At 51.1% G+C, this 23,592-nt stretch overlaps 1 protein-coding gene across 3 annotated transcripts in view; it reads left to right on the top strand.

Moving 5' to 3' along the window:
• The window catches only part of HDAC4 (histone deacetylase 4), a 319,199-nt gene that overhangs the window by 193,413 nt on the left and 102,194 nt on the right, over positions 1-23,592 (top strand). For all 3 annotated transcript variants that reach the window (XM_053597110.1, XM_053597111.1, XM_053597109.1), the window contains exon 5: positions 12,097-12,247. In XM_053597110.1, coding sequence (XP_053453085.1) covers positions 12,097-12,247 — 151 coding nt within the window. The remainder of the gene's footprint in view (positions 1-12,096; positions 12,248-23,592) is intronic.

Here is a 23,592-nt window from a genome sequence, read left to right as displayed (position 1 = left end):
GGGTGACCTCCTGGAGATGGGTCTCTGGGGCTTTGGGAGCCTGGCTAGCAAAAAGGAAAAATGATTATTTGACCACATATTTCCAATATATTTCTACATGTCAACAATAGGAAATGTTCCAGTGAGCTATTTCGTGTTCCTTTGTTCATGCTAAGCCTTGGCATATCTTGATCTGGGCCACTGGTGTTTGGAGCCCTGTGTGGTTCCTGGCTGCCGCACTGGGACAGCACAGATATCAGGCATTCAAAGGCACAGCCTGCGTTACCTGAGGCTTCTGAGATGCTCTGTGTCTAGAGGCCCACACGGCCGAGGCCCTGGCATCCAAGGCAGCAGCCCACACCCCTGGGCCCACCTGCCGCTATGCACAGTGGTAGTGGTGCCTCCTTATGCTGTACCCCGGCCAGCAATCCCCTTAACCACAGGACCCGTGGTCTCCTTGTATATGAAAGACACCGAGTTGGCGTCCTTACTTGGTGATCGTGTCAGCAGTGAGGTGAAGTGGTATCTCTTCTGCCTAGGATGCAGTGACAGGCTGCACAAGAGGCTGCCCAGGGCTCCTTCACTGCTCAGCAGCCACGTCAGAGCCTGGCTGGCCCTCGAGGACAGGCGCAGCGTCAGCTCCACATCCCAATCGTGGGTGCCAAACCCTTGTGTGAGTCTGTGTGCTCCGAAAGTAAGCCCTGAGAGCCGTGTCCTCAGCAGCCTCTGACCGCATGAAGCTGGGGTCTGGGCAGCTTCCTCCTGATGCCCAGCACTGCTGGGAAGCTCTGGCGCTTTGGAATTGAGGTGGTGACTTTGATTCTTGTGGCCACTGCTGTGTTTTGCCCTGACTCACCGGCCTTTAATTTGCTGGACTCAGAATAAAGCAAACAAAAGGGAGGACACTTTGCTGAGCTGCTTGTCATCCAGGCTTTATCATTTCTGCCATCAGAATTCTGAGCAATTCAGTAGTCATGTGCAACCAAAATGCTGTGTGTCTAAAGAGGGGGTCACCAGCAGCTGATCTGTCCCTTTAACAAGGGCACTCCAGCCTGGAGTGAAACTGTTGCAGGCTCCACAAGTGCCATGGCCCTCGCATTCCTGACACTCCGGCTATGGGATGAGGGGAAGGATGCTGCTGGATAGTCCATGGGGCGCAGGCCTGCCCGTGGGCCCTCACTTTGCTGATGGCGGCCATGCACTGTGACAGGACAGGCCCACTGTCTGCTGAAGGGCCTGGCTGTGGGGCTGCTCTGATTGCCATACGTGGAGAAGGACGTTCCAGCCTGCCACAGGAGATGAGTATGTGCCAGGCCAGGTGCGGTCCTGGGAGCCCCCCAGGGATGCCTGGCGGCCAGAGCAGCCTTCCAAAGGCTACTTATTTTGTTTCATTTCTGAGCCACAGTTTCTCATTTCTGTGACTCCTGAAGGCAATTTTAGGTCATGCGAGGTCTCTGCTGTTTACGTCCCATACTCTGGTGGCCCCTCGCGAGCCTGAGCGACGCCATCTCCACAGTGGCCTTTGGACGTGTTGCCGGCTACCTCACCTTTCAAGGAAGAGCACCCAGCCAAGCACGGTTCCTCTTTCCAGGCCCCTTCTTGGGTCCCTCCTGCCTGGCCAGCAGCAGCCCAGCTGCTGTTTTACATGTCTCTGGTACCCGTTGGCCACTGGTCCTGCCTGCTGGCTTCCGGGGCATGAGGAGTGCTCACCACCTGCAGACCCACCCAGAGCCTGGCCGAGTACATTTTTCTGTGTTTTCACTACCTGTTGGAACCCTCCCATCCTCCACTCCTGATAGAATGGGGCATGTTGAAAGGGCAGGCGCTTGGGAGGCTGACCTAAACCTGGGGCAGGCACAGGTGAAGGGCACAGTTATGGGGGGATTGTTTGTGTTGTCTTTGTGTTGGTTGAATTTATTGCTTTTTCAAGGAAAAAAAATAAATGAGGAACTGAGAAATAAACCCTACACAGGTGAGGGGTTGCCAAGGATGGGACATGAAAAAGCACCCTGTCCCCTGCAGGGCCTGGGTCTCCCCTCATCTGGAAGGGACCCTTGCATTGGTGCTCAGGCCTCACCCCCATGCTAGCCTGGTCCCCCGGAGAGCTCCCCACTGACCCCCAGGGCTGAGATGACCAGAGCACCCTGGGCCAGGGTCTCAAAAGCACCAGAGGAAGCTCAAAGTAACCTTTCTCTTTACATTTTAATCATTTTATTTCTCCACTCGAGTGGCGGTGGTGGTGTGGCTGTATCAGCAGGCTTTAGTTGTGGAGATGTAAACCCTCAGGAGTGGTCTTGTTGTCAGTGACATTTGGCAGTGGTGTTTGTCAGACAGATTTCATGAACACAAAATCTAATTAGTGTCTTTAAATCATCAGTAAATTTGAATAGAATTTTATAATTGAAAGGGAATAATCTTTAAAATCTAACCTGAATGGTTACTTTTAAATGAATAAGATCTCTTGTGAGGTTGCTCAGCGCCCCTGATTTCCAGCTTGCTTGCTGCTCTTGGCTCATTTACACACACACTCCCTTCTCCTCCTGAGACAGTTCTCTCCTCCCTGGAGCTGGGCCTCAGGTGTGTAGGGAAGCTTCTCTCTCGGATTTCTGCCTAATGCCTCCCAGAAGGGTGTGAGGGTGGGACACAGAGAGGGTCTGAGGAACCTCTAGCCCGTTTCATGGCCAGAGCATCCCCTGGGCTAGTGAATCACAGAGCAGGGGCCGGTGGGGAGGCCCCAGTGGAGGGCCGGGCCCAGGGTGGGCACTGGACACTCCCAGTGCTCTCGGCCCTGTGCCTCACTGTCTTGATTCTGATCAGCAGCACTCTCTGGCCTTTCTTCTCCTCATTAATGGAGGCATCATCTCATTACTTGCTTTTTGTCAATTTGTGGTAGCTACTTGTGGGTATTTGATGTGATGATAGCTTCATCATAGAGGCAGAAGCCTGTGGATCTTCAGCCAGAGGATTGGCTATCAAGGCTATCAGCTTTAAAACAACTCTGTCTCTCCAGCCCCAGGCCCCCAAGGGGTTCATGGGGCCACGGGTGGGGGATCCTGCAGTGCTCAGTCAGGGACTGTTAGAGTGGAATCCCATGACCCTGGGTCCCAGCTGGGGGGAGCAGTGGCCCTAGTGTGTGAGCAGGGGGATCCTGGGACCTAGGTGGAGGGAGCGGTGGCCCTAATGTGTGAGCAGGGGGACCTTGGGATCCAGCTGAGGAGAGCGGTGGCCCTAGTGTGTGAACAGGGGGACCCTGGGACCCAGCTGAGGGGAGCGGTGGCCCTAGTGTGTGAGCAGGGGGACCCTGGGACCCTGCTAAGGGAAGCGGTGGCCCTAGTGTGAGAGCAGGGGAACCCTGGGACCCAGGTGGGGGGAGCGGTGGCCCTAGTGTGTGAGCAGAGGGACCCTGGGACCCAGCTGGGGGGAACGGTGGCCCTTGTGTGTGAGCAGGGTGACCTTGGGACCCAGGTGGGAGGAACGGTGGCCCTAGTGTGTGAGCAGGGGGACACCAATGTGTGAGCAGGGGGACCTTGGGATTCAGCTGAGGGTGGCGGTGGCCCTAGTGTGTGAGCAGGGGGACCCTGGGACCCAGCTGAGGGGAGCGTGGCCCTAGTGTGAGAGCAGAGGGACCTTGGGATCCAGCTGAGGGGAACGGTGGCCCTACTGTGAGAGCAGGGGGACACTGGGACCCAGGTGGGGGGAGCGGTGGCCCTAATGTGTGAGCAGGGGACCTTGGGACCCAGCTGATGGGAACAGTGGCCCTAGTGTGTGAGCAGGGGGACCCTGGGACCCAGCTGAGGGGGGCGGTGGCCCTAATGTGTGAGCAGGGGGACCTTGGGATCCAGCTGAGGGGGGCAGTGGCCCTAGTGTGAGAGCAGGGGGACACTGGGACCCAGGTGGGGGGAGCGGTGGCCCTAATGTGTGAGCAGGGGACCTTGGGACCCAGCTGATGGGGGCCGTGGCCCTAGTGTGTGAGCAGGGGGACACTGGGACCCAGGTTGGGGGAGCAGTGGCCCTAATGTGTGAGCAGGGGACCTTGGGACCCAGCTGAAGGGGGCAGTGGCCCTCGTGTGTGAGCAGGGGGACCCTGGGACCCAGCTGAGGGGGGCGGTGGCCCTAATGTGTGAGCAGGGGGACCTTGGGATCCAGCTGAGGGGGGCAGTGGCCCTAGTGTGAGAGCAGGGGGACACTGGGACCCAGGTGGGGGGAGCGGTGGCCCTAATGTGTGAGCAGGGGACCTTGGGACCCAGCTGATGGGGGCGGTGGCCCTAGTGTGTGAGCAGGGGGACCCTGGGACCCAGCTGAGGGGGGCGGTGGCCCTAGTGTGTGAGCAGGGGGAACTTGGGACCCAGCTGAGGGGAGCGGTGGCCCTAATGTGTGAGCAGGGGGACCCTGGGACCCAGCTGAGGGGAGCGTGGCCCTAGTGTGTGAGCAGGGGGACCCTGAGACCCAGCTGGGGGAGCGGTGGCCCTAGTGTGTGAGCAGGGGGACCCTGGGACCCAGCTGGGGGAGCGGTGGCCCTAGTGTGTGAGCAGGGGGACCCTGAGACCCAGCTGGGGGAGCAGTGGCCCTAGTGTGTGAGCTGGGGGACCCTGGGATCCAGGTGGGGGAAGCGGTGGCCCTAATGTGTGAGCAGAGGTCTCTTTCCTCAGTGCCTGACCCAGGAGAGCCTCAGGCCCCCATGTCTGCCTGGTGGGGTGCTCTTGGCAGATTTCTCCAACCAGGCTATCATCACTGTGCTTGCTGTCGTTCGGGCCACTTGCCCTGTTCCCTTCCCAGGATAAGTTCCTTCGTGTTAAAGACACCGTATGCATGTGACACTCTATACAGGGTCCTCAAACTTTTTAAACAGGGGGCCAGTTCACTGTTCCTCAGACCATTGGAGGGCCAGACTACAGTTTAAGAAAAAAACTATGAACAAATTCCTATGCACACTGCACATATCTTACTTTGAAGTAAAAAAACAAAACGGGAACAAATATAATCACACCGCCTCATGTGACCTGCGGGCCACAGTTTGAGGACCCCTGCGAGAAGTATCTCTCCAGACCCCACCTGGAAGGCCAGTGGTCCCTGCAGTGGTGGGTTCACAGTGCTCCCATCCCTTCCCCACCTGCAGGAGGCTTCTAGGGAGTGGGTGGGAAATAAGACTTCTTTCCACGTTCTGATTCGCATGTCTTTTTTATTAGTGAGGCTGAGCTTTGTTCCTAGTCTGTCAGTGTGACTTGTTCTCTCCCTGGGCAGGAGCCAAGTTTTGAGCCATTTACTTGAGTATGGCTATTTTCCTTTTAGGAGGAGGCTGAGGTGGAAAATAAATCTGTTTTTGTGGCCTGGGGGTGCCCTAGGCCTGGCTTCCTACACCTGCTGGGGCTCATCCTAGTCCCGGGACCCTGGGGGGTGGCTGCACTACCAGGCCCTGCCAGGATCTCATGGCCCACGCTGCCCCTTTCCCATGTGCCATGGCAGAGCATTGCTGACTGCCCTGCATGGCCCTCCTGCCGCAGCTCCTCCCCTGCTGCCAGGCACTCGTGGTACACGTCAGAGCATCACAGTCTGTGGTATGGTTGCCCACCTCTGACTGAGCCTTCTGGACCCGAGGCTGCTGTGGTTTGTAGATAGGAAGGAGCTATTCTGCAGAGAGCCTCTTCGTGGTTGTGGAAGGAGGATACTTAATGTTGACCTCATCCCAGCCCTCAGGTGCCCCTCCTTGCCTTTGCTCTTGTGGCCCCACGATGTGATCGCTGGGGTGACAGCCTGGAGGAGACATCCTTTATGGGAAGCATCTCCAGTCAGGGTGGGACCCGGATTCCCTCCAGCAGGAAAAGGTTCTGGTCTTCATGAGGATGAGAGCTCTGAGCTGAACTTAGAAGGAAACCGGAGTTGGGGGCACTGGAGGGGCAGTCACCCCAGGAAGGGCTGGCCACCATGCTTGCACTGGGCCCTCCTGTCCTTGTCCCCACTGCCCTGTCCACAGCCTCAAGAACCCCTGCAGTAGCTCTGGCCAGTATCTGCTCGCACCAGAGCCCAGTCTGGGTATTTCTTCTGCGGACCTTCCCTTCATAGGCCTTCCAGCTGAAGAGTGGTCTTAATTGTCTGTGGGACAGCATTGGGTGGGAACAGGGAGTGGTACATTCAGGGGTCTTTGGTCACTGATATTTATGCCCTGAGGTGAGATGGAAGTGAGATTTCTGAGGTGATGAACTGGGAAGGTGGGGGATGCCTGTTTTATTTGATCCAATTAATCCAGGAGTAAAGATAGAAATGGTTGTGTTTCTAGGACCCCATAGGGAACGACATTTTAGGCCCAATTGTCTGTAACAACCGTGACCAAGTAGTGCTAGTTCCATAGGTCAACAGCTAGCGGTCACACCTGGGGGAAACTCCTTGTTCATTTTTCTGTCTGTTAAAATTGTGTTCTGGTAAGGGAGGGTGATCAGGCCTGACCTGTATTATCTCAGGGAAGAAAAGAGCAGGCTGAAGCCTTGAAAGCTCCTTGAGTGTCTTTGAGAAAGGCCGCAGAGCAGACATTGCAAGGTTGCTGTGGCTGTAAAGCACACAGCACAGGCTGGCTCCGGGTGGAATCGGCCTTCCTCCCTCTTCCTGCATGGGCCTCACCAGGCCATTGAAATCGCATGCATTCTTCAGGAATGCACTTGAAGTCTGTGTGTTTTCTTTTCTTTGTAACCTTCTTGAAGCAAACCCAGCAAAACAGGAGACAGGTGTCAAGAGCATCTGTGAGCCTCCGTCTATTCTCCCATTTCGTGATGGCAGGCATGGGGCCCTGGGCACGGGCAGATGCCATGGGGTCTGCCCAAGGGGCTGTGGAGAGAGGCAGGTGGGCCTGCACCCACCTGCACACTCTGTCTTTTGAACAGAGTCCCTCCATGGTTAAGGGCTCAGGATGACCTCACGCACGCCTTCTCTGCCAGCCTTGGCCCCTGTGACCTATGGGCCATGTAAGCACCCCCGCCCTCCCCATCGACCCGAACTTAGTGAAGACCCACAGACTCCGCTCTCCTGCCCTTTCCCTCCCCACCTTGTCTCCAGTGGGCTGGCCCTCGGGTAGATGAAAGAAGAGATAGGAAAGAGAAGTTTACTTTTTAAAGTGAAAATCTGGCTGGGTCTCCACGTGAGTATTTGAGTACAATGTACGTTCTGGGTCTGCAAGGTAGACACCGTGAGATGCCGGGCAGTGGGTCCGCCTGCTCAGAGGCCAGGCTGTGCTACAGGTGATCACTTGGGGTGACAAGGGACAAGGCTTAACATACTTAGGAGATTAGTTCAAAATATCCTTGTGTCTACGACCTGAGCTGAGAAGCCCCTGGAAGCCCAGGAGTTGTGTATTAAGGCTGATGATCTGATGATGCAGGTGGAGTCCTCAGCTCCAGGGGGCCCGGTGATGCCCTGGGGTGTGCAGCCCTGTGCCAGCAGCCCTGGGACCCTTGGGCGTGGTCTCCTTGCCTGCTTGTGCATTGGCAGAAGGTCACTTGTCGTGGCCCTGTGCTCAGTGGGAGCACAACTTCCCCTCTGTGTGGCTGTGGATACAGCTGTCTGGGATGGCACCCACAACAAGGGACACATTTTATCTCCTTTTCATTTACTGTTTTGTCACGATGCTATAATTGGTTTTCCTCTTGAAAGTTAGGAAAACAGCTCTGTTTTGAAGTTGTTAACTGAGTTCTTAAACTGAACTCCCAGCAGGCCTAGCTGTGCCAGTGTGTAGGGCCCAGAGCCCCCCTCGTGCCCAGACCTGATCGTTGTGACTGTTGGTGACAAGTAATGACGAGTTATGTAGAGCCAGAGTGGCCACGAGCCCCAGGACTTGGCCCTGCTTCCTCTCAGCAAGCGCTGGGTCTCCCTAGGGATCGTGAGCAGATTTATCTTAGGATGACATCTAGATGAAGTCTTTCAAAGTGAAAGCCTGATGACGATAACGATAGTGGCCATGACCAGGAGGCACAGGTGGGCTCTCAGCACTGGCCTCTTGGGAGAGCTTTCTGGGTGATGTCCAGCTCCGTCCCTCAGCAGCCCCTGGACAGGTCACCCTGCTCTGAAGCATGATGCAGAGAAGTCACACATCTTCAGGTGTGCCTGGAGGGAGCTGACAGAGCCAGGCTTTGTGACCAGGCAGTCCCACCTCACCCCTCCCCCTGGCCACCTGCTGCAATGCCATCAGCAAGTCTTCCAAAGCCAGTGCCCCCCCAAATGAAGGGCTTGGAAAGCGCCTGCTTACCCCTGTTCCACCACCCCTACAAGGTCATTTAGGCTGGCTGCTTCAAGCATAAGTGTTTTTCACAGAAAGATCTTAGGCAGGGCCCTTGGTGCCTTGGGCCTCCGGAGTGGGCCCTGAGCGGGGACCCTGAGTGCCCTTTCCTTCCTGCTGAGTGTGGTACAAGCCCTTTCCTCTGGCCCCATGAGCCAGCCTACCTTGCCTGCTGGGTACAGTGGGCTGCAGCCTCTCTCTCCCCACATGTTCTACTGGGAGACACCTGCCAGGCCAACTGTCCCTTGGCAGAGGCACATCCCTAGGACAGGGACTTGCTCTGTTGTGCTAAATCCTCACCATGTGGCCTCCGGTATGAATGGACAGTCCTGCAAAAGCCTGTGATCCCCCCAACCTCAGACGCTAGGCTCTAGGTACATCTTGTGGGGTCTCTGCCATCCAGGCTGCTTCCATAGCAGTGGGCTGGGAGGCAAGCTGCTGGGTGCTGACCATGTGGCACAGTCCAGACACCGGGACAGGCTGGAGCTGTAGTCCCTGTCCTGGAGGCTAGATGCGGCCTCACTCCAAAGCTGTCTGTGGAAGGTGTCACAGGTAGGGGTGGGGGGATGTGCCCAGGCTCTTCCCTCTGGCTGGTCTGGTGGGGCAGGGGCCCGGCATGTCCTTCCCTATGCACAGGGCCTAAGTTGGCAGTCAGGTTATTGGTAGTTTCTTCTAGGTTTTGCTGAATTTCATTCCATTGGCTAGTACTTCTGTTCTCATGCCAGGGCTATGGGCTTTGTTTAGGGAAGGTAGGGATGAGAACTTTTACCTTATAAAATGGTATGTTGACATTACTTGTTATGATGTGATTGGAATTACACACAAGTCACAGACGTGGTGGGTAAGGGCATAATGCATCTTTAGTAGCAAGAAGCTCAGAGCAACCTGTGACTGATTTGCTAATGTATAAGTTGCTGCAGTGGGTCGTGGAGAGTGACCAATTATTCAGTGCCAGGGTAACAGAAAGTATCAAGTATCATGGGAAATAAGGCCTAGGAAGCAGACTGAAGCCCCTGGTGAGGGCCACTCATCAGCCTGCAGACCTGTGGCCAGGCCTTCTCTACAGGTGGACCCTCATGGGGGCTAGGCCAAGCAGAGCTGGGCTGCCAGCCTCTCTCTCAGTGAGGGCCGTGGTGACCTCAGAGCTGGCTGGTGATGCAGCAGGGTGCACGGACCCACTGGTTGGCTCAGGCCACTCCCCTGAAGAAGGACCCAGCAGGAATTTGGAGATATTCCTGGATACACATTGCCCACTCTCCATTGCCTAGCCAAGGTCACCCAGACGGGGGTCAGAGCCCGTGGAAAAGGGCGACTTCCTTGCGCACCCCCACACCTCACACGTGCAAGCTGCTGCTCCTGCATCTTCACGTGGGCCACTGTCCTCTTGGGAGCAGGGGTGGTCTAGCCCAACACCGGGGTGGCCTCTCTCCCCAGCAGGTGAATGGGGCCTCAAGCAGTGGCTCCACAGGGCCCCAGACCCTGCCCCTGCCCCAGCCCCGCCAGCCCACTCTGTGCAAGTCGCCCTGTATTTTCTGACCCTTTTAGTCTGCTTTTTATTTATTTACCTTTTTTTTTTAACCTCTAATCTACTTTTATTTTCTTTGGTTGCAGCTTGTTTCTCTGAAGTGAAACATGTATGTTAGAGATTCTAAGCACAAATGTGACATGCGCCCTGTGGGGTGTCTGTCTTAAGGCACCTGTGCAGTCGCCCTGTGGCCCAGGGGAAAGCTGCCTCACTCACTTACCCCTGTCACTCCTCCAGCAGTGGGAAGCCTGCCCAGAGCCCACCTGTATGCTCTGTTCCCTTAGAAAGTTCTTTGGGCCGCTCTGCTCTCCAACTCACCCTGCTTCCTGTCACCACCAAAGAGCTGACAGGAGGAAGAACTGGCAGTCGAGGACCACAGAGGGGCCAGGTGGAGTGGTGGCACGGAGCCTCCTGTGGGCAGCTCACAGGCCAGGCCCACGCTCCCCATCCTGGCCCAGCAGCCTGTGAGAAAGCAAGAGCCCTAGAACCTGAGGCCTGGGGCGTAGCAATCTCTGGGAAGGTGGCATGCAGGATCCTAGGGCCTGAGCTGAGAAGATGATGGGTGTTTGCGGGAACCCCCGGGGGTGTCTGTTGACTGGATCATTCCCACACTCTGTCAGCGCTGGGCCAATACGATGAGTGAAAGTGGAATTCAGTTGTAATGTTGAGGTTGAACATTTTTCCCCACTGATTTTTTTTTTTTTTTTTTTAAAGAGACAGGGTCTTTCTGTGTCCCCTGGGCTCAGGTGATCCACCTGCTTCAGTCTCCGAGTATCTGGGACTACAGGTACACACCACCACACTGGCTAATTTTTTAAGTTTTTGCAGAGATGATTCTTGCTATACTGCCCAGGCTATTCTTTTTCATTTTTGCTGCCCTTTTTGTGTGGGCCGCTCATCATATTCTTAATAGTTGATAACCATTTATATGCAGTTTGTCTGTGTATCATAAACATGACAAAGTTTTGCTCATTAACTTTCTGTATTTTATTTATGTAAAGACAAAAGTTTTGAAGTAGTCGACTATCTTTTTGAGACAGAGCCTCACTATGTCGCCCTTAGTAGAGTGCCATGGTGTCACTGCTCACAGCAACCTCAAGCTCCTGGGTGTAAGCAATTCTCTTGCCTGAGCCTCCCAAGGAGCTGGGATTACAGGCACCTGCCACAATCCCTGGCTATTTTTGGTTGCAGTTGTCATTGTTGTTTAGCAGGCTGGGGCTGGGCTCGAACCCACCAGCTTTGGTGTATGTGGCTGGCGCTCTACTCACTGAGCTATGGGTGCTGAGCCAACTATATCATTTTTTAAAAATGAGACATAATTTATTTATAACAAAATGCTCAGCTCTGGGTAGAGTGCTTGGTGTCATAGCCCATAGCAACCTCAAACTCCTCTCGCCAGCCTCCTGAGTAGTTGTGACTACAGGCGACTGTCATAACCACAACACCCAGCATATTTTTCTATTTTTAGTAGAGACAGGTCCTTATTCTTGCTCAGGCTGGTCTTGAACGCCTAAGCTCAAGCACTCCATCCACCTGGGCCTTCCCGAGTGCTAAGATGGCAGGCATAAGGCCACTGTCCCCAGCCTCCTTGAATGTGTTTTGACAGCTGTAAGCTCACTGTGAAAACCATCTCAACAAGGCAGAAAATCCACCACCTGGAACATTCCCTCCTGCCTGTGTCCTCCCTCCCTCACCCTGAAAGGCAGTCTTCTTCTGATTTTTATCATTATACAGTAGTTTTTCCTGTTCTACAACTTGATGGAAATACAGTCAGCCCTTCATATTTTGTGGGTTTCACATCCACTGATTTGACCAACCAAGTATGGAAATCCATGGACAGTGAGGTCTGACTTCTGCTGTGCTGTTCCCCACACACCTGTGTGCGGTGCTTTTTTTCTTCTATAACTATGGTTTATTCTTTGTTATGGCTGGGTAGTTTCTCTTAAGAGAACACAGCTGGGACATGTGGCTTTCGTCTAGGCTGGGCTGCGACAAAAGCAGCTGTGTACATTCTTGTACGGGATGTCCGTGGATGTGCTTTCCTGTGTCAGACCAGGACTGGGACTCTGGGTCTTAGGGCAGAGGTGTGTTTAACTTTGTAAGAAAGTGCCAAGCCATTTCACACTCTGTCACACAATGCTGTTTTCATGTTTACTACTTAAGAGGTTAGAGGACATTTAGGGCCTCAGGCAGCTGAAATTTGGGCCATACAGACAAGAGTGGTGCCCATGGTGACATCAGGACAGACATGTGGCCCAGGCTGTTGCCTGGTGTCTGTGGGGTCGCCTTTCTGGAACCCGAGTTCTGACATCTTTCTCCTCCTGCCCGGCAGCAACAGCAGGAGATGCTGGCCATGAAGCACCAGCAAGAGCTGCTGGAGCACCAGCGGAAGCTGGAGAGGCACCGCCAGGAGCAGGAGCTGGAGAAGCAGCACAGGGAGCAGAAGCTACAGCAGCTCAAGAACAAGGAGAAGGGCAAAGAGAGTGAGTGGGGAGGGGGAGCCGTGTGGGCGGGGCTGCAGGGGGAGGAGCCACGTGGGCGGGGCTGCAGGGGGAGGGGGAGCCGTGTGGGCGGGGCTGCAGGGGGAGGAGCCACATGGGCGGGGCTGCAGGGGGAGGGGGAGCCGTGTGGGCGGGGCTGCAGGGGGAGGAGCCACATGGGCGGGGCTGCAGGGGGAGGGGGAGCCGTGTGGGCGGGGCTGCAGGGGGAGGAGCCACATGGGCGGGGCTGCAGGGGGAGGGGGAGCCGTGTGGGCGGGGCTGCAGGGGGAGGAGCCACATGGGCGGGGCTGCAGGGGGAGGGGGAGCCGTGTGGGCGGGGCTGCAGGGGGAGGGGAGTGTGTGGGCGGGGCTGCAGGGGGAGGAGCCACATGGGCGGGGCTGCAGGGGGAGGGGGAGCCACGTGGGTGGGGCTGCAGGGGGAGGGGGAGCCGTGTGGGCGGGGCTGCAGGGGGAGGAGCCACATGGGCGGGGCTGCAGGGGGAGGGGGAGCCACGTGGGCGGGGCTGCAGGGGAGGGGGAGCCACGTGGGCGGGGCTGCAGGGGGAGAGGGAGCCACGTGGGCGGGGCTGCAGGGGGAGGAGCCACGTGGGCGGGGCTGCAGGGGAAGGGGGAGCCACATGGGCGGGGCTGAAGGGGGGAGGAGCCACGTGGGCGGGGCTGCAGGGGGAGGGGGAGCCACGTGGGCGGGGCTGCAGGGGAAGGGGGAGCCACATGGGCGGGGCTGCAGGGGGTGGAGGAGCCCTGTGGGCCGGGCTGCAGGGGGCGAGCTGCAAGGCAGAGCCCAGGGAGTGCATATCTGACTGCCCCGGCAGCCATGCCATAGTTGGGTGGGGGAGTCCTGTGGGAGAGGCTGCAGGGGGGAGGAGCCACATGGGCGGGGCTGCAGGGGGATGGGGAGCCCCCTGTGGGCAGGGCTGCAGGGGGCGAGCTGCAAGGCAGAGCACAGGGAGGTGCATATCTGAGGCCCCCCACCCCCCAGCAGTCATGCCATAGTGGGGTGGGGGGGAATCGTGTGGGCGGGGCTTCAGGGGAGGGGCCGTGTGGGCAGGGCTGCAGGGGGTGAGCCCGTGCGCAGGTAGAGCTGCAGGCATGCGCGGAGAGGTGCCTATCTGAGGGGCCCTGGACAGCCGGCCACAGTGGCTCCTGTCTTACTGTTTGTGCCTGGTCCCTCAGAGGCAGGCTAAGGGTGGGATGAAGGGGACAGTCAGGTTCACTCTGTGTGCCTGTGTTTTGGGTTCCCCATGTTTAGCTTTAGGGGTGAGTCAGATCTATGGCTTTATCTTTATCTGAAGCTACAGGATTCAATATTATCAAAGCAAGGGGTGCTCAGTCATTTTAAGGAATGTTTGGCAACACTCCTAACAGACTTCAAAAATATTAAAACTATAAAGCATGCCAAATGCAAAGTGGATTTCATCTGTGAGCCCTGCCCTAAATTTTTCAAACTTTTCTTTTGGGAGCATTTTGTAAGACAGCCCACAGCAAGCTCAGGATGGCCAACAGCTTCATTTTCCCATTTGCTCTTTGACTACCCTAATTTTTGCTTTTGATTTGGCTGTGCTCATATGTCTGAAGGCAGTGTGGTTGTGGTCTGTTTTCTTCTAAGGAAAGCTTGAACTTGGTTCTAGCCAGGTGACTGTTCTGTCTGCTGTTTCCTTGTGCGAAAACTCAGAGAGACATATGTACTGAAGAAGAGGTCCAGGGGACGCGTCCCCCACAGCCCTGCTCCAGCACAGGGCTGAGTGTGCTCCCAGCATTTCCCCCACAATTTGACTTATGGGAACCCTTGGCTCAGAGTCCTTTCTATTGATAACTTGTTTTAAATGACACACCCAAGACCTAAGGACCAAAGGGCACTTTCACGTTGCAGGATCTGGGCTTCTGCCCCACTACAGTCCCCTGTTGAACTCTTCTGTTCCCTGGTGGTACCCAAAGTTTGTCAAGATCTCATTCCTCTGTGGTACCAGGATGCTTCAGAGGGATGTGGGCAGTCTAATGCTCTTCTAATGCTCAAAAGGAGAGAAGTCCATCATGAGCCTCTATCCATGGGAGGGAAGCTTGGTGGTGTCACTAGAGGTTGGCTCGGGTCTGCAGTCTGACCCTGCTCAGCCAGGGCTCTGTCCACACAGTGGCGCCTCACAGTCTGGTGGGAGCCTCTGGCAGGTGCCCGAGGCGAGAGCATGTGCCATGCAGCTCAGTGGGATACGAGATCTGTCTGCACTCTGTGGTATTGCTTAGGGTTTTCACTTTGTTCTAAAAGGCATCTGGAATCTTTACCCTTTAATTTAAAAAAATTATAGATTTTAGGGGTACAAGTGAAGTTTTTTTATGTGCATATATTGGGTAGAGGTGAAGTCTAGACCCTTTGTGTACCGGTCACCTGACACTGTACATTGTAACAGGTAGGGTTCCATCCCTCATGCCCCCACAGCTCCCTGCAGCATCCCGTGTCTCGTGTCCTGCTCTGGGTGGCCTTGTGTACCCACCGTGTGGCGTTTAGCTATAGTGAGAACTGTGGGGTCCAATCTTCCCTTCCTGAGATACTCCCCTCAGGGTAAGGCCTCTGGCTCTATCCAGGTTGCTGCAGGGGGGGTGTCACTTCATTCTTGTTCAGGGCTGAGTAGCGCTCCAATTCTGTGAGGAAACGACGCTCTTGCTCCTCTGAAGCCCCCACCAGTGCCCCCCAGCCTCATCCGCCCCCCCAGCTGCCTTCACAGAGGTGTCTGCTGTGCACACCACATTTTCTTTCTCCCATCGTTCCTTGATGGTAACTTAGGTTCCTTCCATTCCTTGGCTGTTGTGAGCAGGGCGTGCTCCATGAGTTTGCAAGTGCAGGAGACTTTCTGTGGGAATGACCTCTTTCCAGGGGGCACAGACCCAACAGTGGTGTTGCTGGGTCTAACAGTAGGTCTGTTTTTAGTTCTTTGAGAAATTCCACACTGATTTCCATAGAGATGGTATTAATTTACATTCCTATCAGTTAAGTAAATACAAGAAAATATTTATAAAACATATGAGGCTTATAGGACCACAGAAACAGAGAACCCACTGGTATCTCCATGACATTGTGAGGAAACGACAGTCCCGCTCCTCTGATGCTCCTGCCAGTGCCCCCCCCAAGTTCACCCCCCCAGCGGCGGCCTTGGCAGAGGTGTCTGCTGTGCACGCTTGTGTTTGTTTGTTTGTTGTTCCTAGCTCTTCATTACTGTTTTATTGTCTTTGTATTCTTAAACAATATGTTTTTCATTTTGCGTGTGTCTTAGCTTGATGCTAATGGAGTCGCAAAAGGCGTCCTTCACAGCTTCTTTATCCCTCGCCCATGTCATACTCGGGATGGCATGTCACGGTGCATGCATTTTTCTCAGCTGTGTCTCTTTGCAGCCTCTATTGACGAGTGTCACGCTTTATCTGTTCTGCTGGTATTTCCTGTGTCGTCTGTTTGCAGCACGGGCAGTTAACCGGAGGCTGTTGGGACACCCCGGGGTCTCTTTCCAGCACCTTCCTAGCAGGGTGCAGTGTCCATGGGGGCCAGAGGTTCACTGGGTGCTTGTTTACAGATGGCCCAATCCAGTTCAACTCAAGGAGGAGAACCCACACGGAGGTGGATGTTAAGAGATTTATTGTATGGAATTGGCTTCCAAGGTTGTGGAGGCTGGTCGGGGAAGTCTGGATTCCACAGGGCAGGCCTTCAGGATGGGCAGGCCAGAACATTCAGGCACAGACAGAGATGCTGCCCATGGATGGAGTCCTTCGCAAGGCCTTCCCGCCCAAGGAGCCAGGCCCTCCCCACTCAGCTGGTTATGGGCTTTGGTCACGCCTTACAAATTCCCTCGGAGCAACATCTAGATTTCTGATGGGCTGGGCGGTTGGAGACTGCCTCCTCGCCAGGCTGACACGTCTAAAGCTCATCACTACACAGGAAGCCAGATTGTCTTCCAGACTGCTGGCACCTGACTTGGGAGCAGCAGCCACAGCTGCCTCACAGAGAGCAGAGCATGCACAGGTGCCCTGGGGACACAGCCGCCTGGGTTGGGAGTGGAAGCCACAGACAGCTTGGAGCTGGAGGTCAAGGGGGTGGGAGCTAGGGCTTTTCCTCCTGGTTGGAAAAGATCTGAGAAGCTGACTTTCACTGGTGGAGGAGGCCAGGCAGAGCCAAGGCTATGAGGCGGTCACTGTTGTCCAGCATTGTGGGGGGGTAGCCTGCCAGGCTCCAGGTGTGTTTGAAGGTGGAGCCCTCAGGATGTACTGAGCTTGAGTGCTGAGTGGTGGGTCAGGTGGGGCTGCCTGTGTAGGCTGCCTGCTATGAGAGTCCAGGGAGGGAGCAGTCTGGGATGTGAAAGTCACAAATCTTCTGTACATTTTCTGTCCAAAATTTCAAGTCCAGTATTGCAAGGCCACCTGTTGCTCCTGCGGTCACTGTGCAGTGCACGTGTGGTGGCCACTGAAGGCTCACTCACCTTCAGCTGCTCCGTGGGTGCCACCAGTCTTAGATACACAACGGGAAGAACATGGGAGGGCTCGTCACTCACAGGAGGCACTTCACAGCCCGGACACAAGTGAACCTCAAAAATCCTTTTTATTCCACTACTGAAAATAGCCATCCCTACAAGTCGTTTTAACAAGCTTTTGTTTAAATTTAATCTACACATGTAAGATGTTGAGTTGTTTTGTTTTTTTTTTGTTTGAGGCGGGGGTGGAGTGCAGTAGCGTCATCATAGTTCACAGTAACCTCACACTCTATCTAGGCTCAAGTGATCCTTCTGCCTCAGCCTCCTGAGTAGCTGACGCTGGCCTCCATGCCAGGCTAATTTTTCTATTGTTGGTAGAGACAGGGTTTGCTCAGACTGGTCTTGAACTCCTGGCTCAAGCCATTGAGTGCAGTAGCGTCATCATAGTTCACAGTAACCTCACACTCTATCTAGGCTCAAGTGATCCTTCTGCCTCAGCCTCCTGAGTAGCTGACGCTGGCCTCCATGCCAGGCTAATTTTTCTATTGTTGGTAGAGACAGGGTTTGTTCAGACTGGTCTTGAACTCCTGGCTCAAGCCATTTTCCTGCTTTGACCTCTCAAGAGTGCCAGGATTACAGGCGTGAGCCGCCATGCCCAACCAGATACTATATTCTTTTTTTCCCCCAGAGTTTAAACTTTTAATTTGAATTTGATGCATAAACGATCTTTTTTACCAGTCTTTCTGTGCAAGACAAATGCCTCATCTTGACTGAGTTTACTGATTGGGATCCAACCCTATTTTTCTTCCTTCTAGATTGTCTGTGATTGCAAAGTCTTTGATTTCCATTTTTAATATCTGTAAAGTAGAATGAGAATTTAAGGATATTTGAAACAATCCACTTGCAGAATCATGGTAGATTATTATAGTTCCCTGTAATAGTTTATCATTGCTTTACCCATGCCTAATTTGATGGGGCTATTTTTTAAGTGTCTTTATGGAAGATGCGATTGCACCATCACACCCATCAGGCCAGCAGAGGCTGGCAGACCACTGCCTCTGGGGCAAATCCAACCCATGGCATGTTTTGTATAATCCACACACTAAAAATGGTTTTTACGTTTTGAAATGTTGCTTAAAAAAAGAAAATGTGAAGGTGAAAATGTTTCCTCTCTGGCTCTTTACATAAGTGTATCAGCCCTGCCTCAGGGACCTCTCGTGGGTGCTTTGTAGATGCAGTGAGAGAGCAAAGGGAGTTTTATTGTTTTCATTTTTATTTTTTTATTATTTTATTGTTCGGGATTCATTGAGAGTACAAAGAATTAGGTTACACTGATTGCATTTATTAGGTAAAGTCCCTCCTATAATTGTGTCCTGCCCCCAAAAGGTGTGCCATACACCACAAGCCCCATCCCTCTCCCTCCTCCCCTCTCCCCTTCCTTTAGCTCATCTGCTGCCTTCATATTAGAACTGAGTACACTGGATTCATGCTTCTCATTATTGAGATGCTTTACTAAGAAGAATGTGTTCCATCTCCATCCAGGTTAATACAAAAGATGTGAAGTCTAGTATTTCATGATATACGTATACCACAGCTTATCAATCTGTTCCTGGGGTGGTGGGCATTTAGGCTGTTTCCACATTTTGGTGATTGTAAATTGAGCTGCAATAAACAGTCTAGTGTAGATATCCTTATGATAATATGTTGGTTTTTTTTTTCCTTCGGAGTAGATTCCCAGTAATGGGATTGCAGGATCACATGGGAGATCTAATTTCAGTCCTTTGAAGGTTCTCCATACTTCCTTCCAAAAAGGTTGAACTAATTTTCAGTCCCACCAGCAGCATCAAAGTGGTCCCTTCTCTCCACTTCCACGCCAGCGTCTGTAGCTTTGAGACTTTGTGATGTGTCCATTCTCATTGGGGTTAGGTGATATCTCAGGGTAGTTTTGATTTGAATTTCTCTGATGAGTAGAGATGATGAGCATTTTTTCATGTTTGTCAGCTATTCATCTGTCTTCTTTAGAGAAGGTTCTTTTCATGTCTCTTGCCCAGTGATACATGGGATTGCTGACTCTTTTTTGTTGATTGAGTTCTCTATAGATCTTAGTTATCAAGCTTTTGTCCAATTCATAAGATGCAAATACCTTTTCCCATTCTAAAGGTTGTCTATTTGCTTTGATTGTTGTCAGAAGCTGTACAGAAGCTTTTCAGTTTAATTAAGTCTCATTTGTTTATTTTTGTTGTTGCAGTTGCCACAGAAGTCATCTTCATAAAATCCTTCCCCAGGCCAATAACTTCAAGTATTTTCCCCACACTTTCCTCCATTTTTTAAAATTGTTTCATGCCTTAGATTTAAATCTTTTATCTATCTTGAATCAATTTTTGTAAGTGGTAAGGGGTGTGCATCCAGTCTCAGTCTTTTACATGTGGTTATCCAGTTCTCCCAGCACCATTAGTAAGATGTTAGTTTCATCTCAAGGTTTTCTGCTTGGTTCCAAATGTCTCTATTTTTGTGTCAGTACTATGCTGTTTTGATCACTCTAGCCTGGTAGCACAGCTTAAAGTCTGATAGGGTGATGCCCCCAGCTTTGTTTTTATTACTAAGAATTGCCTTGGCTATACGGGGCTTTTTCTGGTTCCATACAAAATGAAGAATTATTTTTTTCAAATCTTGAAAGTATGATGTTGGTATTTTAATGGGGATTACAATGAAAGTGTAGATTGCTTTGGTAGTATAGACATTTTAACAATGTTGGTTCTTCCCAGTCGTGAGCATTGTTCTTCCATTTGTTATTAACTTCTGCTATTTCTTTTCTGAGGGTTTCATAATTTTCTTTATAGAGGTCCTTCAATTCTTTTGTTAGGTATATTCCTAGGTATTTCGTTTTCTTTGAAGCTACTGCAAAGGGAATTGTGTCCTTGATTTGCTTCTTGTCTTGTCTGTTATTGGCATATACAAAGGCTGCTGATTTATGGACATTGATTTTATACCCTGAGACATTACTGTATTTTTTTTTTATCACTTCCAGGAGTCTTGTGGTTGAGCCTTTGGGGTTCTCTCTAAGTATGAGATCTTATCATCAGCAAAGAGGGAGAGTTTGACCTCCTCTGCTCCCATTTTTTAAAGACAGAGTCTCATTATGTCACCCTCGGTACAGTGCCGTGGCGTCACAGCTCACAGCAACTTCAAACTCTTGGGCTCAAGCGATTCTCTTGCCTCAGCCTCCCAAGTAACTGGGACTACAGGTGCCCACCACAACACCCAGCTATTTTTTTATTGTGGTTGTCACTGTTGTTTAGCAGGCCCCTGTATAGTAGTGGCGATAGAGGACAACCTTGTCTGGTTTCAGTTCTAAGATAGAGGACAACCTTGTCTGGTTTCAGTTCTAAGTGGAAAGGCTTTCAGTTTTACTCCATTCAGTAAAATTTTAGCTATGGGTTTGTCACAGGTGGCTTTGATCAGTTTAAGAAATGTGCCACCTACATATATTGTATTCTTTTTTTTTTTTTTTTTTGTAGAGACAGAGTTTCACTTCATGGCCCTCGGTGGAGTGCCGTGGCGTCACACAGCTCACAGCAACCTCCAATTCCTGGGCCTAGGCGATTCTCCTGCCTCAGCCTCCCGAGTAGCTGGGACTACAGGCGCCCGCCACAACGCCCGGCTATTTTTTTGTTGCAGGTTGGCCGGGGCCGGGTTTGAACCCGCCACCCTCGGTATGTGGGGCCGGCACCCTGCTCACTGAGCCACAGGCGCCGCCCCATATATTGTATTCTTAAAGCATCCTTGTAGAGTTTATTATTTGGAGTTCGTTGAAAATATTTTTATTGTATATATACATACATGTAGCAAAGTTCACTCTCCTCAGTGCACGGTGAATGTTAGGGAATTACCAACAAGTGCACACCCCTGTGTAAGCACACCCACTAAAGCACTGGGGCCAGGCGTTACCAGCAACTGGGGCCACCTCCTTCCATCCCAAAGTTAATTCCTGAACAGAAGATCAGTTTTTCTGCTTTAGGAATGTATATAAAGGGAAGCATTGCCACAGAAGTTTCTGTGTTTTGCTTATTTCTCAACATTATGCTTGTGGAATCTCCTTTTGCATTTGTTTTTATTCCCCGTGTTCTGTGTACGGATGCTCAGTTGGTCATTGTTCTAAAGCTGATGGATTTGTAAGTTGTTTCCTGACGAGAGCTGTTACAAGTGACGCTATTGCAGGTGACGCTGTTGTGCACCTTCTTGTGTGTGTTTCTCGGATGGGGGAGGGGGTTAAATGTGGGTTGTCGACATTTCTACACGATGTCTGAAGTTTTCCGGGTAGTAATCAGTCCATCCTTCCACCAGCCTGGTGTGAGCGTTCCGGTTGCTCCATGTCCTCACCAACACTTGCTATTGTCAGTGTTTAATTTCACTGTCTGGTTTCTTCAGTTACTTCCCTCTGACTACCACTGAGATGCGACTCATTTTCGTATGTCTGTGGTCCCATTTCTGTGAAGCGTTTGTTCGGGACTCTTGCCCATTTCCTTGCGTGTTTGCCTCTGTTCTTCCTGTGTTCATGTGAGCTGTGTGTGCTGCAGAGCTCGCCACTCCCTCAAGGTGCCCTGCAGAGCACAGGCATTCTCTGCCCTAATATGGTCTCCTTTCTCAGTCTCTTCCTTGAGATATTTTTGTGCCTTGTCTAAGAAATCTTTCCCTTCTACACAATTATTCTCTTTAATTATCTTCTAGGAGGTGTATTTTTTCCTTTCACACTTGGATTTCTGTTCTTCCTGGAGTTGATTTGTGTGCAGTATAAACAGTGGCTAAGTTTCGGGGTTTGTTCCACAGGGGTGTGCAGCTGGCCCCGCGCCTTCACCTTGGCGCCTGCACATGTGTGTCCGTCCCCTCCCTGTTGGCAAGTTTGTCCCCCGTTGTCCTTGCTCGCTACAGCATGGCCTCACTCACCGTAGCTTCAGAACAAGGCTAGGGCCCAGCACTGTACGCCCTCCACTTTGTATTTCCACTGAAAATTTAGACTTGATAAAACATTGGTTATTCTTTGTCTTAAATATGTTTCCATATCTCCTTTAATTTTTTCTTAATAATTTCATGTACAGGAGCCTTGCATGTATTTTGTTAGATATATTCTGAGCTATTTGGTGATTTTTGATCTATTGTGAATGGTTTGGTTTTTCTACTTTTGAAAAGCAGTAGACTCTTGCCTGTTGACTCTGTGTCCAGCAACCTTGCTAAACTCACATATTCTAATTATCAGTAGATTGTATTTTCAACATATGGCATCGTGTAATCCATAAATAATGGCAGGTTTGATTCTTTCTGGTCAGAATGCTTTTATTTCTTTACTCCCTTTATTTTTTTATTGAACTGGCTTAGCCTTCCATTAGTGCTGATAATAGGCATTTTTGTCTGGTTCCCAATTTCCTGTTAAGTATCATGTTTACTTTAGGGGCTTTGTGGTTTTTATCCATTTGTTTTTGATAAGTCGTCTTTATCGTCTTCTGGAAGTTTTCCTGGTTTGCTCTGAGTTTTACTATGAATGGATATTAGTTTTTTTATCTGGTGCTATTTTGGCATCTTTTGAGATGGCCATAGGATTTTTCTGCTTTATCCAGTTAATGTGATGAATTACATAGATTTGTTTGTTTTTTTCGGATTCATATTAGGGTACAATTAGGTTTCATTGTTTGCATTTGTCAGGTAAAGTCTTGACAGTTATAGTTGAGCCTTTCACCCTACATATAGTGCCTCCATATGTGGATTTAATTGAATGTAAATTCTAATGGATATTTTTGAAATAATCTCAAAATTGGTCGTATATGTTATCTTTTTTTAACATAGTACCAGTGTTGATTTGCTAGTGTTTTACTTTGTATATTTGCAACTATATTCATGAGAGAAATTGACCAGCAGTTTCCTTTTCTGTAATGTACTTGTCATGTTTTGCTGTTAAGATAATGCTCATGGCCTCAAAATAAGTGTCATTTCTTCTTTTATTTAACATGAATACCATTTTTCCCTTAAATATTTTGTGAAATTTACTGTTAAAGTTACCTAAGCCTAAGGCTTTGTACACAGGATTTTGATTACATACTTCAATATTTGAAATGATTAGAGGACTTTTTTTCCTTGGATTAACCTAGGGGTGTTGTATTTCTAGAGAAATGTGTGCATTTCTTACACGATTTTTAATCGTGTGCGGTTGGTATAGAGGCGTCTGTCTGACGTAGTGAGGTCCAATGTTGATTATTGTGCCTTCTCTTTCTTTGCTGTTTGGTTTTCTTTTGTTTTTCTTGGTCAGTCTCTCCAGAGTCTTATCAGTAGCATTGGTCTTTTCAGAGAACTAGCTCTTGGCTTTGTGATTATTTTCTGTTGCAGTTCCAGTCCATTCATTTCTACTATTTTTGTCATTTTATCTTCTATCTGTGTTAGATTGGTGACTTCTAGCTTTATGAGGTGACACCTGCATCACTAATTTCAGCTTTCTTCTCTAACATGTGCTTTTACAATGATAAATTTTCTCTAAACACAACTTTCATTGCATCCCACAAGTTTTGATAATGTAGTTTGACCATCTTGGTTCACTCCACTTACGTTTTATGTAATGACATGCTTTATTCCACCATAGTATGGTATGAAATCAAATTATTTTAACTATTCTAATTTCCTTTCTTGTTTTTCTTCAACTAGATTTTTTTTAATGATTCTTTTTCGTTTTCCAGTTTGGTAGTTATTCACTATTTTACCATTCCTTTGCTAAATACTCTTGGTACTACAGCAGCCATCTTTAATCTGTCAGTCTAATTTAGACTAGCAGAAGGCCCTCGCAGACGCACAGGTGGAGCTGAAGGCCTCCTGCCCCCTACCCAGGTCAAGGTCTTG

Source organism: Nycticebus coucang, chromosome 7, assembly GCF_027406575.1.
Source record: "Nycticebus coucang isolate mNycCou1 chromosome 7, mNycCou1.pri, whole genome shotgun sequence".
Classification (NCBI taxonomy): domain Eukaryota; kingdom Metazoa; phylum Chordata; class Mammalia; order Primates; family Lorisidae; genus Nycticebus; species Nycticebus coucang.
The sequence above is the reverse complement of the archived record's forward strand: the minus strand, read 5'-3'. Positions and strand labels throughout refer to the sequence as shown.